Source organism: Corvus cornix, chromosome 10 (genome assembly GCF_000738735.6).
Source record: "Corvus cornix cornix isolate S_Up_H32 chromosome 10, ASM73873v5, whole genome shotgun sequence".
NCBI classification, from domain to species: Eukaryota; Metazoa; Chordata; class Aves; order Passeriformes; family Corvidae; genus Corvus; species Corvus cornix.
The window spans coordinates 2,954,553-2,971,386 of record NC_046340.1 but is presented as its reverse complement, the minus strand read 5'-3'; the positions used below and the strand labels follow the sequence as shown (position 1 = coordinate 2,971,386).

At 43.2% G+C, this 16,834-nt stretch overlaps 1 protein-coding gene across 2 annotated transcripts in view; it reads right to left on the bottom strand.

The window, feature by feature from the left end:
* Window positions 1–15,021, bottom strand: part of TRPM7 (transient receptor potential cation channel subfamily M member 7) — a 52,693-nt gene extending 37,672 nt beyond the window's left edge. Inside the window, exon 1 of one of the 2 annotated variants that reach the window (XM_039557650.1) lies at window positions 14,715–15,021. In XM_039557650.1, the coding sequence (XP_039413584.1) occupies window positions 14,715–14,717 (3 nt within the window). In that variant the 5' untranslated portion in view covers window positions 14,718–15,021. The remainder of the gene's footprint in view (window positions 1–14,714) is intronic. The other variant, XM_039557651.1, reaches the window with a different exon arrangement.
* Window positions 15,022–16,834: the final 1,813 nt, after the last annotated feature.

The window sequence follows — 16,834 nt, the reverse complement described above, 5'->3', positions numbered from 1 at the left end:
AATTCCAGGCAAACCTCTATCTTACTGCTTTTATGCTCAATACATTGAATAAAGCTAAATAAACCGTGATAAATACAATATCCAATTGGGTTAATGCGTACCAAGTAGTTTAGAATTTACAAAGCTTCTTGTAGGAAGACAAACCATAAATAAAATGCACCAAATGAAAACTTTCATGTTTTAATAACATTACAGAGCCTCCTCTACTTAAATAGCTCATTTAAAAGATTTCCAGCAGGCGCTTCAAACCCTTAAGGAAGAACCACACCCCAGGTAAAGCACCTGGACTTGTAACTGAATGATACTGGAAACCTGCACCCCAGGACGAGCTGAATAACTAAGCCATTGTGCATGGGGTGGAGAGCTAGCTGAAAGACAGTTATGCCTATCTACCAAAGAAAATACTTTGAATTTTGTATTAAAAATACTAGCAGAGCACAGCTCAGTTCCTCAAGAAACATTTATCATTTGAGGAAACTCTTCGAAACTTCAGCTAACTAAGCAAATAAACAGATGGAAAGAAAAAAAAATTTAGGTAGTTTGATGCCATATATTTGCTAACATTTGTTTTAAACTCTTGGCTCCAGCAAACCCCAGGCATTTAATTTACTTGCTTTCCCTTCAATTTAGTTACATGCTTCTATAATTTCAGTTTGGGGGTTTTTGTTTTGTTTTACAAAAAGGGGGGGAGAAAACAAAGCATTTAGCCACCTAGTATTATGAACTATATTTAAAAGACTGACACAGAATAACAGTGCTGTCTGTCCAGAGAATGCAAAACACACACAGAGCACCTACAAAACTTGTTCCTGAATCAGCATCTACAGTACCAGTCAACCTCAATTTTTTGTACTAACTTCCATAGAAAATATGGGTAAGTGTAACACTCAGAAGAGGCTCAGATATTATCACAGTGCTAAAAGATATTTATGCAGTGCTTTGATGTATCCCTGTGAAGAATGTCACTCCAAATGAGAGGGACTGGGCTTTAATCTTAATTGTTGTTTAATCCACTATAAATGAAACATTTTTGCAATGATATTTTACCTGCTGCATCAGGATTACTTATTACTCTAGAACCACTACCAGCTTGATCTACAAGGAAGAGGTGTGTTTTTTTGTTTTTTGGGGTTTTTTCCCCCCCAAATGCATTGGAGCATCTCTTGTCACAGAATGTGATGAGCTCAGACAGACAGACAGACCCACCGTGCACAAAAAGGTGTCTCTGCTGTGCTGAAGATCCTGTTCTGAACAGAACAGCTCACCAGGCTTCACTGGACTCCTAAGAAAGCAAACTGCTCCATTTTTCTGGATTGAAAAACTTCTCTAGTGAAAATACTGCTACGGTCCTGAAAATAGACTGTTTGACAGAAAAAAAATTACTGGGTTTACTTTAAGTAAGAACTGTTGAAGCAGGGAAGGAAAGAGGGCAGTCAGAGAAAGCCTTCTGTCAGTTCTGCACATGGGAAGCAGATCTCAAGTGAGCCAGAGAGCAAAGATATGAATCTTCATCTCAATGGCTCCCTCAGTGCTGAAAACAAACCTTCAACAATCCTATTTTTTATTAAACAGTTCAGGAGATTTGCTCTGAACAGATTTCACAGCGATCCAGGTCTCAAACAGAGTAGCTATTGTTTCATCAAGTTCTTCTCTGACGTAATGAAGCTACCACAGAACTCCCTGAATCCACGTGCAGTTTTGGATGCAAAAAGTAATCAGGATTTGTCAAAAGGGATTTCTACAGCTCTCTCAAACTTGATGAAAATTATTCCAATCTGCTATTTGGAGAACAGACTGTTTTCGTGAGAATTATTTCACCCTGCGATTATAAAGCATATAATTCACGTGTTCAGGGATTCTTTTCCTGCAGATTCATTTAATTAAGAATACTCTAAATTCACATACAGAATTTAGCATTATGAAGTAGTGACTTTTAACCCCCATGTACCAGAATAAAACCCACAGACCTAGTATTTTTGGTATATTTTTATTACATTTAATCTCAATCCACTTTACTCATATTGTTGGGAAAGTTACCTTCTAACTGCAATACAAGTCTTCCAGAGGGAAATTCAGAGCAAATGCAGCATACCTTAAAATAAATTTATTTATTTATTTATTTAATAAGTGATGGTCCATGCTGTTCTGCAGTTAGACTAGCCATCAAATTATTCCTCTTTTTTAGAGAGTATTAAATTTGAAAATGCATATACCATCCATACAAGGCATAAAATAAATATTAATACACACTTAGAAAATATTTCACAACTGATTCTACAGTATGAGATAGCTCAGGTCACCATGGAATGGACCATCAGTTGATTTCAGAAAACAGTCACACACTGGTGTAATTTCAAACTGGCTTTTTCTCAGCTGATATAACAATAAACACCTTCAAAGTTAAATGCCCAATTATAACAGATACAGTAATTAAACTTGCCAAAACCAGAGGCTCCCTGAGACTGTGTCAGCACAGCAGATGGCAAGCTGTTTCTGAACACGCCTTCAGAAAAGCCAAGGGGAAGCAAGGAGAGAAATGCATTTTAATTTTTATTTTCCAACAACTTTCATTGACAGAATTTGGAATTTTGGTAGGAAAAAGAAAATACAGCAGAAGATAAACCAATTTCATTGCTGTGAGCTAAAGTAAATTGATTTCAGTCTTCCCAACTAATGAAATACCAAGCTAAAAATTTTTAGCCTTGCTAAAGAATCTATAACTTACTTCCTCTGAGCTCACGGACCAATCACATTTTGATGCATTCCATAAAGTATTTCAAAACATATACTGAAGTTATGACCTAGAAGCAACAAACCACTTAGTTTTCAAAGGAGATGAAAATAATTCTTTATGCCCTAAAACTTAACATCATGGATGAAAAAAAAGGACAGAAAAGGAGTGTGTGGTTGTAACTACAAGAAATACAGCCACAGCTTTTCAGCCAACATTTTCACTCTTAATATTCACTCTGTTCAAATGAGATTAAAACAAAACAAAAACCAAAGAAGCATGGCAAAGTGCATAGGAATGTCTGCAAGCCTGTCATACAGTGCCTGCTTCTCTCTGATAGGGTCCCTCACTTCAAACCCACTTTTAATTTGGTTTATATGGGTCATTCAACATATCTCAAATCTTTTACATTTTTAAGCATCCAGCCTCCTTGCCCTTCCTTATCCACAGTGATACAACTGTACAGTCTCCATCCCCCTCACCTCTCTCAGCACCAGAGATCTAGCTGCAGTCTGCCATCGCTCTGACCTGACCAGATGCACATTGCCAGCCTACACTCCCTCTTAAATGGGACCAGCAGGAAGGTAGAGTCAGCTTTCCTACTCACCAACACACACAGAACGATGCCAAGTCTTTTTACGTCGGTCAAAACATTTCTGTGGGTATGAAGGCTGCTGCCTCTCCCTGGTCCTTTCCACAGGGATGGATAGGACACACTGTGCTGGCTGCTGAAAGCCCTGCACTTCCTGGCTCACCACATCTACTCTACGTGAAAGTATTCGTTTGGTTCATACCTCACATTTCTGGCAAGTGCTGGGCTTACCTTGCACATGCCACAGAGGGTGTACGAACAGGTAATCCTATAAACTCTGGATTTATTTTGGGAAGGAATGAGGCTTGGGACATGGTTTCAGCAGTAAAGCAACTCACGCAGTCTGGATCCGGTTGCTGTGCTCCTCAAGCAACCTCCAGTCCCTTCCCCATTCACACAGGGAATATTAAGTCACAGACGCAAGAAAGGAGGCAGTGGTGGCCACTTCTGGAAATAAAGCAGTGGGAAAGGGCTCATGCAACCAGCCAAATAATTAATCCTGCCCTCTATTTACTTCTGGTTTGTTCCCTGATGAAAAAACCTCAGCTCTGGCAGCCACTGTTCCTAGACAGCTTTAGAGGCAGCAAACCCCCTCACCTCGTGCAAAGGATGTACTTCAGCGATATCTGAGCTGCAGATTTAAGGAAAGTCCTCCCTTTCTAGTCCATGAAGTGCATGAACATCTGATTAATTCAGTATGAGCTGAAGCACATTACAACTACCAAAGCAAACTGGAAGGGTGGATGCTGTTTGTCCTGCTCTACCACTTTCTGAGCCTGTTCAATTTACAGATCTGACTTATTTTTCATGTCGTACAAAGGAAGACACTTCTCTATCATCACAGCAAAGATTCTGGTACCTCCTGACTTAAGTAGGCTATTATTAACTCACTAGAGCAATGGAAACTTGTTATCACTACAGGATTTTTGACATAGCTGGCCTCAGACAACTCTTTGAATACATATTTAAAAAAAAAGGAATGCCATGTTAATTATGACAGATCAATAATATTTCTCTGAATAGCATGGGTGAGAAGGAAGAGCAACAGAACATACTAGTGGGCACATGAAATAGGAGACAGCACCAGACCACTGCTAAGGATGATGAAATTTCACAGAACTTATGTTTGTTTAGGCACAGTCTCTGGGAAAACAAATTTATTGTCATAATCTAAACTACTGAAACTAGGAAAGAGGTCCATCAGCAAACACACAACCAAAGACCCACCTGAAACAGATCTGGAATTTTGGGTTCTTCCTGCCTGTACACACGTGCACACCAATGTGCCAGTATTTGCTAGGCACAGCAGGGGAAGCAAATGTTTTGGTCAACTTTTTACAGTGATCAGACTTCTTAGGAGATTAGAACAGGCTGGAGAAAGTAGGACGAGCTGGCATAAAAGCAAGCCAAAACAAGAATTTGCTATAGTTCACCTACTGTCAAATTACGAAGACTTAAGCATTTTTAAATACAGCTCATAACAAAGAGCTACTGGATTCAGTTACACTTCCACTGCCTGTCAAGACAAAGCAGCAGCTCTCCTCTCACAGCCAGCTCAGCCTGCAGCTGCTCAGTGCACAATGACTACACCTCGGGGTACAAGTAGCCTGACAGCATTCAAGAGACATCCATGTACCTAAACTCTTATCAGAAGATAAAGTCCCCCACTAAAACTATTCAAGTGGTTTCTGTTTTCTACTCCAGAAAAGTGCAAAGAAGAAACTTAACTGGGTTTATTAGAGAAATGTGAAAGCAGCTAATTACTGTCTGAAATAACATACAATGTTTATTTAGGCACTTTCAAAAATTTCCACCCTCTGTTTTTGAGGGTTGTTTGAGCTTTTGATGCTTTCAGAGGCTCTTCTATGTTAAATACCACAAGTCTAAATAATTACTCAGAAACTAAATATATTATTTTTAGAAATAAAGTACCCTTTTTTTTTTGGTTTGTTGGGGGTTTTTTTCCCCCAGGGTAGGGGAAACAACTAATTAAATGATTAAACAACTTCACATGGAAAATGTTTTCTATTTATGGTAATTTCTTCCAGCACACTAAATTCCAGTAAAACTCACTGATGCTGAGTATATGTGGCACAAAGGCCTGCCTAAGCTGAACTGGACTAATACCTGGGACAGGCTCCTCCCTGGCCTGCTGGGAAAAGAGTGAAGACAATCATTCCAGAGAAACAAAAGACATCAGCAGGGAGGTGGAGGTCCTGGCAAAGCCAAGAAACACAGGAGAAACATTTGCTTTGACAGATGCAATTCTTCAAATTATAAAGTGAGGGTGCAGTCGAAGACAAGCTGAGGAAGTTCCTACTCTGCCCTCCCACCCATTCTCCTGCTACTTCCCCCCCACCTGCAGTTGTGCACTCACCCTTTGGGGAGCTGATTGAGCTCCCTAAGCCAGCACATTACTTCTGGGGGGAAAAGAAAAAAAAGCAGGTAGCTTCAATGTCAGAATGAACTGATTCAGATGCAAACTGGACAGAAAACTAAGGCACAAGAAAGGATCCCATGGCCATGATCAGGCTGGCAACAAGGGAAGTAGGACATCCCCTTTGGTAGCAGAAAGATACTGGGTTGGCAGAAGAGCTGAGCTGATCTAAGCATATTGTCAAGGTACATCAAAATAATCCCCAAAATCACACAGGCTCTAGGCACCCAGGGGAAGACTGAAGATCTGCCACACAAAAAGATTTTTTTTTTTAATGCACATGTATCCTGATATTCAGGAAGGAAAGGAAGTTAAGACTATTTCTTTATTTCTCGAAGAGCTGCCAATGAAGCAAGAACATATTGCCTAAGGTCATGTTTTGGAGGGGCAGATGCCCTGCATTTAAGAATAGCACCCATTCTCATCTGGCACTGAAGATTTGTTCTAATTCATGGTATAATTAACATTCAGCTAACTCCTAATACATTAATTACTAAAGATTTTTCTTGTCCTATATGCAAGATCTTTATACTTGTGTCAGAAAACCCCCAAAAACCCAGTAATGACACCCAAGAGGATAGTAAAAATGACTAACCTGATCTCAGCAGTGCTAATTGTTCTACATCCTCCTTGAAGGCAGGAAAGAGCTGCTCAGAATCTCCCTTGGTCTCCACTGAGCAAGCCTAGGGACTCACTGCCTAATTAGCTCCTGCAAAAAATCCTCCCCCTCTCTGCAAAGTCTACCTGAATTCTTCAGATTGCCTGTGACCAGAAAACATCCTTCTACAACCCAAAACCAGGATTTTTTCTGAAGGCAGAAAAGCTCCACTCTTGCACATTTCTTGCACACCAGGAAGAAAGCACAGCCCAAAGCTTCCTGCATCACATTGTCCAGCAAAGTACTGTGATTATACCAGTACCAAATATTTCTCTTGTGGGCCAGAAAGCACCGAGCACAACCAGAGGATACATTCACACAATGACTCACTCGTTAGCAGCCTTCAGCACCACAGAATGCTCACCTGTAACACTAGCTGGCAGCCCAAACCAGGACAAGGATGATGAGTGTTTTCTGCCCTCTTTCCCTACATAAGCAACATAAAAAGGGCCACGCTGTTTCACTAAAGCATTTGAAATAATTACAGAGAATTTAAGGGCAAAGAGTCCCGGAGTTGCACACAGAGCAGTAAGATTGATATTCAAAACTGCATGCACACAAAGCATGGGTTTTCTACAGCTGAAAATTTTAAAAAGGATTTTTCTGCGTAAGACTTTTATAAAAGAAACCAGGACTGAGACAGACCAATCGTTTAATGAGGCAAAGGCATAAATCCTCATCAAGAGCATTTCTGAAGTTGCACAAATTAGAAGGGCAAAGGTTATTTAAGTGGATATTTCTGTTTTTCAATGCCTCTGGCTGCAAAGCCAGTTGGTGCCAGTTTAAGAGGTAAAAGTCCATCCCAACCTCCACATCTGTGCTGAGTGCCCCTGGCTGAGGCCAGGTGAGTGCTCTCAGGGCTGTCTCCAGGGCCAGCCGGCAGCAAAACCACAAACACCTTCAGCAGCAGTTACGGGGTCAGTAAAGAAGAGCCTGTGAAATCGGGAACAACGAGCCTTTTCCAACTCATTCTGCATCCAGAGGCATTGCCACGCCAGACAGTGATAAGTTCCTGGACAGTTCTCTAGGATATTTGTCAGCTAAGGTATTGGCGATCCATTACTCTTTCCCTAGTGTGAGGTTACTAGCACGAGCAGGAGTTCCTTCAAGATGAATCTCTCTCAAACTTTTTGTCCAAAAGATCACCTTCAGCCATGTACCCTTCTAATGCCTTCAGCTGAAGTGTTATTAAATTTGCTGTCTAACAGAATTCTGCAAACTACAGACAATAATGCAGTCAGGGAACACAGGACAAACTGGTAAGACTTCGACATTTAAAACATCATTAACTGCCCCTACTTGTGTAGATTAACTGATTTTTATAATTGAAGAGAAAGTTGATTAACAGTTCTGTAATTACACAACCGGTATTTTTAGGCTCCAATCATGTGTCATTTAAGCACATGCATAATTTAACCTATCCAGGTGACTGAAGTTATGCCTAAAGACTGCATGACCTGCAGCAGCACCAGGGACAGGCTTTGAAAGGAAACAGCTTTGTCAGACTGGCTCTAGCCACAAACCGGAATACAGCATTATGCTCACTCCACAAAGCCAATCTACAAGCAATTTTAACAGTGCTGTACAGCAGCATGACTGTCTTTGAACCTGTCCACATGGCTGCTGTGCTGAGCTCTGGCAGATACATTAGCAGAATGCAACTTTGGTTTTTCCTAACTCAAAGAAACAAGTCGAGCTTCCTGAGAAAGTTAAACAAGAATGAGAACAGCACTAAAAAGCAAATATGCTGTATGTTAACAACACTGAGAAAAGAAATTCAGCAATATTTTGTTACACTAGACAAGTTACCAGCAGTGAATCATTTGCCAACAGAAATAACCTGATGGGAGGGATCAAACTCATCTTGGTGCAGCTCAGTTCAGAGACAGACTGGAGCACAGCACACCTGGTAAAAACAAGTGATCTTGAATCTGTTAGCATGCATTCAGAAAAGCAGGTCAAGAAAAACATCCTCTGTGAACAAAAATTTAGATACAGGAGTGTTCAAGAATAGCTAACATGGGCTTGCAGTACAATTAGACAAGGTCTACAAAGCAATTTGGTTTATACTCTGAAGAGGCCATGGAACCTGACTTGTGCTGGCACAGCTCCATCCATGCCTGTGCACAAGGCTGTGAGACCCAGAAAACATTCATGTACCATGGGTGATACACAGAGTAACCAACACTTCCTAATGCAATAGCACAAACCAAATCTTAGGCACCTTAGAGCAAGGTTCAAATTCAGCTTCATAGCTCCTGTCGAGTTTGGGGTGCCACAACCCCATTTTCCTAAGACTCTGCACATGATCCCAACCTATCTCATACCAGCACCAGCAATTATGCAGTCACGTGGAAGCCAAATCAGGGAAATGGCCAACAAAATAATCCGCCAAAAAAAAAAAATGAAAGGTGACGAGAAGTTTATTCATTTCAGATCCCCAGTGACTGAGCATACAAGGAAACACAAAGGGACAGGTGAAAGGGTGACAGCCAGGGTCTAGAGGAGTTCAGACTGGATTACAACACACCTTTAAGAAGAGCTTTGGCAGATGTGGGAACAGCTAGCAAAGGGCTTGAACCCATAACCTGAGGTTATTACCCTGCAACATATCTCAAGCACTCCAGGTCAGTCAGAAAAGATATCGTCAATAAAATGAATAACAGTGGGAAGAACTGGGCTGCTAAATAACACTAGCTCTAAGAGTGCCCCAAGTCTAGAAACTTTTAAGCAATTAGTGCTTGTGAAGTGAAATTTTCCTAACAAAGCATCTAGAAATTAGTTTGCAGAAGGCATAAATGTAGATTTACTTATTAAATTTAAACTCTCAGAGTCAAGTTTTTCAAGTCCACATTTCACAAAAACTGCAGCATTAGAGAAAAAATCTAGCAGACATTTGGCTAAGAACCATCAGCCGGGGACATCTTGCAAAATTCGACCCAGCATAAGTCAGGGGACTACAAAGAGGTGACAAGAATCAGGCAGATAAGGTAAAGAAAATAAGTACCACTTTGGGTAGAGGTGTGTGAACAAAGCATGGAACAAAATCTGGGATTCAATTACAAAAACCATTGTGCTACGACTGACTGAGCTGTAACAGACACTTTCCCAGGCTTTGAGGATTACAGAATTATGGGGAAAGGCTGACCACCTAGATTAAACTAATTTAGAGCTGTAACTGAGAAAGTATTCTCAAGCAAGAATGCTTTAGTGTAACACAGCAAAAATATACTTCAGTAATCACCCAAAAGGTTGCCAGTAGAAAATAAACAAAATGAAAATCAGCAAACCAGAACTTAATTGCAATATGCCGATTCTCAAAAGTACAACTTCTTTCCTTTTTTTTTTTTTATGTCTGCTCTGTTTGGCAGTAAACAATTAAAGGCAGAATCCAATAGCACTGGGAGTCATCCAGACCAGGCTTTAGGATCCATAACTAGGAAACAAAAAGCTTGACAAGGCTCCTTGAAAGAGAGGTCCAGTGCTCTCCATATCAAACAGGCCTCAAATTCTTGCTGTTACAATTACTAGCAGTAAGTCTAGACATTGGTAAGATCCACATGTGCATAATTTTCACAAACTATGAGCCCACAACTACTCTCACTGAAACTGTGTATTGGCCTGGTGCATGCTCTTTGCAAAACACTCGATGTGCATTTAAACAAAATAAGCACTTTGTGTTGGACTGTTTATGATGTAAACTAGGGCTCTCCACTAACAGGCTGAAGATGAAGTCCCACTAAAGCTTGACAGAGGGTTTACAATAGCTGTTTCTGAAGTAGGATGATCTAAAAACATCCGTTGTCCAACTACACACAACAGAGTACTAACCTGATTACTGAATCAGCCTCTAAAATTCTGACTTTGCAGCTGTAGAAAAATCAACAGATATGGTACCACACAACTCTCATGCCATCCTCCTTGAGCTGAGAACAAATGAAATAAAGATGGGCCGACATACATTAACTCAGCAACTGCACATTTGCCATACACACAGAGTGTTCAAACATTTCAGAAAATGTGACAACAAAACGTATGGAACAGCTCGAGTTAGAATGAGTTTGTACGAGTCTTCAGGAAAAAACTTATACTGCTCTTAATAACATAAAGATTAAATAAACTATGATGCAACTTTTAGGATTTTTATAAGAAATACAGAAGTTCCCATCGTTAAGGTCTAATCCACGCCTACCATTTCAGAAACATCTGAACTTTGCTTAAGTCAAGGGGAAAAAAACGCGTACCTTGTTAACCAAGCTTTAATGTGCTGTCAGTCTGGTACCATACTATAAATTCTCCTTGCCAACCAACCACATTTGTCTTACAGACTAACCCTGCAACATCCTTACACCACGTGCTGTCAAACCACTTGCCACAGTTAAATATTCTAGTCCTTTCATAAAGCAGCTTTTCGGAACTACCAGCACCACGATTAGCAACACAGTTATTTTACTCCCTGAATTCCCCATATGTTCAGGACATTTTCCACCCAATTTTTGGAAAGAAAAAAAAATCCTATACAATTTTTCTCTTGTTTTTTGTATTTCATTATCCCATCAAAAGTTCACTGGCCTTTCCTTCTTGGAAAGAACAGAGGAGTAAGAACTCTCCTCTGCTCACCTAACAGTAATTAAACAACCTGTGTGGCCCCTTCTTCTGTGCAAAATAATGGCTGGGGAGAAAAACAAACTCAGGTTGTTCTGTGGGTCCAGCAAACCTGGCAGTTAAAGAACGTGGCTCACACTCTACATGCTAAGCAAAATATAGGTGTAAAGGCTGAAAGAAACTCACCACTACTCAAGAAAAATAGCATTCCTTCCATCAGTGGAACAGCTGTGATGGAGACTGCTCTTGGAATCCCCGCTGCTGCTCAGGGCTGTGGTCCCACCCAGTTAGGATGCAGCTGGTCAGCTGTTTAATGACTGGCTGCTACCAAAAAGACAAGTCACCTCCTGCACATCCTCCCTCCCCTCCTGCACAGCAGCAGGCACGTCCAGCTAATCCTCTGCTGAGCCAGGCCGGGGAGCAAGGCTAGCCAACACTAAGGTTTTGGGGGTTTACTTTATCTGTTCTTTTGTTAGATTAGTTTTCTATTACTTGAAACACAAAAACACCTATAATTTAAGCATAAGAAAAGCCAAGCTTCCCATAATAAAAATAACAAAAGCCAAGGATTAGGTAGATCACTTTCAGTGCTGGCTGTATCACGATACGTGACACCATCACCTCCCCGTTCTCATTATGTGAGCAAAAGCAATGGGATTAAATTAAAAAAAAAAGACAATAACAAGACTGCAGAGACTACAATAGAGGAAAAAGAAGGCTTCAGGCCAGGGAACACAAAGAAAGTGTGCAACAAATGTTCAGGTTCTACCACAGGTCAAGTGGACTATGCTTTGTAGAACCAATGAAGCACATAGACCCATTTGTAAGGGACCACAGCTATTTGTCAGTGTCAGAGGTAAAAAGTGACATAGCTTTAATAATTACATAAGTGTCTTATCCAAATACATACAGAGAATGAAATTATTCAGTAATGTATCTGCTGAAAAGTCAGTTGCTGAAATTTCAACCACTGAAGGCAAAATGCACCAAGACAGAATTATTCACAGAAACCAGAAACATCACCCCGAAAACAAAACTTCAATTCTGAAAAACACACACATTGATTACACTTAAATTAAACTGACCTTACATTTAAAGGTCAGTTTGCCCTTTAAAAAGTGGGACAAAGTAACAGAACTAATGTTGCTTGTTTAAGAAATTGACATGGCATGTAAATATCGCAGCCAAAGTAGACACTGCTGAAAGAAATTTGGAATTCCAAAAGAAATAAATATCAGTTAAAAAAAAAGACAAAGACATATTTTTCAGGTTAAATATTTTGGCATCAGAAGTATCATTTCACACTGTCTATGTATTTCAAAGCTTTATAATATAGAAATCCATCCTCAAGTCTTTAAGGACTGCAAAATTCTATCATCTCCCTTCACACATGCTTTTTGACAAGTCATCTTAGAGGTTTATTTGCAATATTACTGATGTCAAATCACAAACCAATATAGCCAAACTCTATTGTGTCAGAGTCAGTTATTTAAGTTCAAAACAATATTGTTTTGTTTAGAAAACTCTCATCGGTCATGACTGTCCACGAGGACTGAATGGTTAACAAAAATGCACCTCATGAATGGGCCATGAAAGAGAAGCATGAAAAATGTGGGTGTTGGTCCAAAGTTTCCAGGAAAGGGAAGCACAGCAAGTGGCAAAGATAACGATGAGAAAAAGAGAGGACTTTGGATGCTGTGGTCTATCACCAGCAGAGCAGAGAAAACTGGGCCGATGTGGTAAGACAAAATGGTAATGCAGCAAGACTAGTTAGGCAGAGCCTCAAGGGACAAGAAAAGAAGCGAAAGTTTAAAACAATGGAGTAACTCTCTTCAAGATAATCCACGTGGGGAGATAGATGATCTGATACAGTATCTTTAAAAGTGAGAGATAAGTGTCAAATGCAAGGTGATGTTTCAAGGTGCCTTTGTACAAGTGAACATTACCTTTCCACTGCTGAGCTCAAGAAAGCAAAAGAAGTATCAAAGTACATCATCAGGAAACTAAGGTACAAACAGTCCAAACCCAGCCTGAACAGCTCCACATGCACAAAGGTTTCCCCCCTTCCTGCCTTGAAATAGCAAAGTCAAGAATGGCCTCATACCAGAAGGTATGAAGGATGATCTAGCAGACACTTATCTCACCCACACAGACACATTTAAAAAAAAAAAAGACTGAACAGCCGGAATTGCCACATTGAACAACTCACTCCTTAGAATAATTCCTGATTTAATGTTGGACACCATCCAGCAATTATTCAAAGCTGCTAAATAGTCATGGAGCAGCAGGGAAATTTTTAGCAAAATGAGCTTGCATAAAATGTCTTACATTCAACTCAACCAAAACACCTGTTTAACAGTGGTTTCAAAACATTCGGTAAACGCACAGCAAATATAAAACGCTGCAAACACTACACTGCCAGAAAGGCTGCTGAGTCTCGAATTTACAAAACTATGATGGTTAAAACCAATCTGTACATTTCTAGGCTATATCAGCACCAAAAAAAACCACCAGAGTTAAACTAAAAAAATGAAACAAAAAAACCCAGACCCCCAAAACTAAACCCAACACCAAAGCACTTCAGCTGAGAAGAGCAAGTACCACATAAGTGGCAGATGCCAAGCACTCTTTTAAGTCAGAATGGAAGGTTGCATTTTCAGCTTCTTCCTAGAGGAGTGCTGGATTCGCAGTTTCTAGAAAAACACAGCCCACATTTCTACACAATTCACAGATATACTCAGAAATGGCAGACTCATAGGCACGAATCCCCGTAGTTTTGAAGAAAATACCGTGAAATAAAACACCTTTGTTTAAAATGAAAGCATCTGACTAGAACTTCAAGCAGACTGTAGAAATCCATATATTTAGATCTCACACTTATATTTCCAAAATTACTTGAAAGCACTTGATGCGATGAGTCACTCTACATTCTGTAAATATTAATTAAGGAATAAACTTATACCGATAAAGAACCGTCTAATAGCCAGAATAAAGAGCTGGAATTGAAACCGTGTTTTCTTTGGAGACACTCATACATCCCTTTCTAAGCGTATACACGTTCCCTTACACATAACATGCAGAAACTGCAAAAATCAAACCGGTGCATAGATCAGAAGAGAGAACTGCTGCAGCCCAGAGAACTACACGGTCCACCGTGCGAATTCTGGTATTAGACCAAACCACCGTGCCGGACGGAGGCAGCACCGGGAGCACGAACGGAGAGCTCGCGTTTCTGAGCCGTGCGGTGCCTCCGCCGCAGGACCCGGCGCTGCTCGGGGCGCGGAGGGTGCGCGGGACCGGCTGCGGGGCGGCGGCTGCCCCGGCCACCGTGCGAGGAGGGCGGCGGCGGCGGGAGCCTCGCCCCGGCGGCGCGGGGCACTCCCGGCCGGCAGCTCCGGGAGGGCCGGGCCCGCGGGCGGGCGACGAGCGGGAGCCGGCACCGCGGAGCCCGAGCGTCCCCTCCGGCCCGGGGGCGCAGCCCGGCGGGGCCCGTCCTTGCCGCTGGCGGACGGGCAGCGCGGCGGCGGCAGGAGGCGGACCCGGCGGCAGAGGGGCCGCGGCGGCTCGGGGCGGCCGGGACCCGCAGCAGCCGGCTGGGACAGGTCTGATCCGGCGGTCCCGTCCCTTCCCCCTCCCCGCCGGGCGCACCCGGTCCCGCCGCCGCGGCACCCCCGCACCCCGCGGCTCTCACCATTCTCCTCAGGGCCGGGCTGGGTCTCGGCGCCGACTCTGGTTCTCCTCTCGCCGGGCAGCTCCTGCTCGTGGTTCGGCGTCGGCGGTGGCGGGGCCTGTCTCCATCTATCGGGGCTGGGCTCGGCGGCAGCGGAGGGCTGGGGTGGGGAGCGGCCGGGCAAGGACGACGCTCCGGGAGCGAAGGGAGGTGCGGGACGCGGAGGACGGCGCTGGTTCGGCTCCGCACCGGGAACCAGGGCTGGCGGCAGTCTCGGCCCGGCGCCTCTTTCTCATAATTGTGCGACTCGGCCGGCGGAGAAGCCGCGGCGCTGCCGCGTCAGCGCGCACCGCCCCCGGGAGGAGGAGGGGCTGTCGGGGCGGTGCTGCGCGCCCGGGTGCCCTCGGGGAGGGCCGGCCGGGGACGGGATGGGGTTTGTCGGCCTCTCCACATGGAGCGACGAGGCCCCAGCGGGGGTCCCGAGGTACCCTGAGAAGGCGGCAGTGGCTGTGGGCGGGTGGCCCTGCCGCTCTGTGCTGCTGGTGATGTGAAGGCGGAGATGTTAAAAATGGAGCTTCCCCGGAGAGAAACCCGCCCGGCTGGGAAGGCGCGGTTCGGAGAGCGGCCCCGCACCTCCGCAGAGGCATCGGCCGCGCTTCGGGCTGCACGGCGTCCCTGAGGGCCCGGAGCGCGCCGCGGCTCCGCTCGCCGGCAACGAGGGGCACCTCAGCCCGGGCACACCGGAGCCGGCTCCTGCCTGCGGACTGGGACCCGGCCGCACTCCCACACAGAGCAGGGAACAGCGTTAGTTCAGATTCGTTCACGCTTTTCTTGCCAGCCCTGCTCACACATGGCAGTGCCGCCATTAGCACCGCGTCGAAGGCATCTTCTCACCGGCCCGAGGCAAACTGCAGGAGGAGAGCTCGTTTTGGAGGGAGAATGGAGGGTGCGTTTCTGCCACTTCAGTCAGCTCAGTTCCCAGTTTAGATTAGGAACTGCCCAGGGGAGGAAAACCTTGTCTTCTTTTGTCCCTGTATGCAATCTGCAAACTTGGAGAATCAGTACCACAAATGAAAAGCCTTATACAATAATTTCTACTATATATGTCATTATATAGCTTTTGAAATGAACCCTGTGCTTGAGTAAAAAGTATTTGTAAGGGAAGAAAGAGAGATCAAGTTTGGCTCAAATTATTTGTGTTCCTTAAATTTAAAAAAGAGATCCTAGAAAAATCTCCCATCTCTTTTTAAAATACCATGGCTATACAAGAGCAGTAATTATATATAAACTCAATGCAAACATTGAAAGTAACTTAAAAGCTTTGACTTTTCGTTGTCAGGCCTGATCATTTGTCAGCTGTTGTGAGTTGTTTATCATCTGTCTCCCGTTGCTGCAAAATACCATCATTAATACCACACTGTTGGGCTGAGCTGACTTGTGCTTACACCTGAACCGTGGGCTTGTGCATCACAGGGTAACAGAGCCCACTCCAGTCATCAGACAGGCACGAGCAAAAATCAAACCAAGCAGTAACTTGCTGCAGCCAGTTTTGCTGCCTTTTTTTTTTCTAAACAGAACTGTAGATAACAAGAAAAAAAAAACGTTCTTGCATTAACAGCCATTTAGCAGGGCAAGTCCAGCTGTAAATTCTGGTGTCAGAACATCTTTGCTGTGGACAATAGGTGCAAATTTGGGAAGGCCCAGCAACTGAGGCATCCAGCTCGAATTAGGGTGTTGCAGGGAGTTCCTCAGCTGCAGGGGAGCTCCTAATGCCTGTTTTAAGTTAACTTCAGAAGAATTTGTGCTATCTTACATAGATATGAAAATCAGGCTCTTAGGACTCTCAATTTCCATAGAAAGGGAAAATTAGGCTTTTCCAGGAAAAACTTAAATGAGTTCTGATTACAAGATCACACACAAAGAGGCTCCATTCACTCTTTTACTGTGTAGAAGTCCCAAGCCTTCTGATCTGCCACTACTTGTTCCTGCCCAGATTCCCATGTGCTAATTCTTGGCTTAGGGTGCAGGAACAGAAGGAGCAGTGGAAGCTGAGTAGAATTTTTTGGGAAATGGTTCAAGAATCTTCCGAAGTAGAGAAAATGGGGGATTTTTGAATTCTTTAGTTGACAACAGAAAGTATT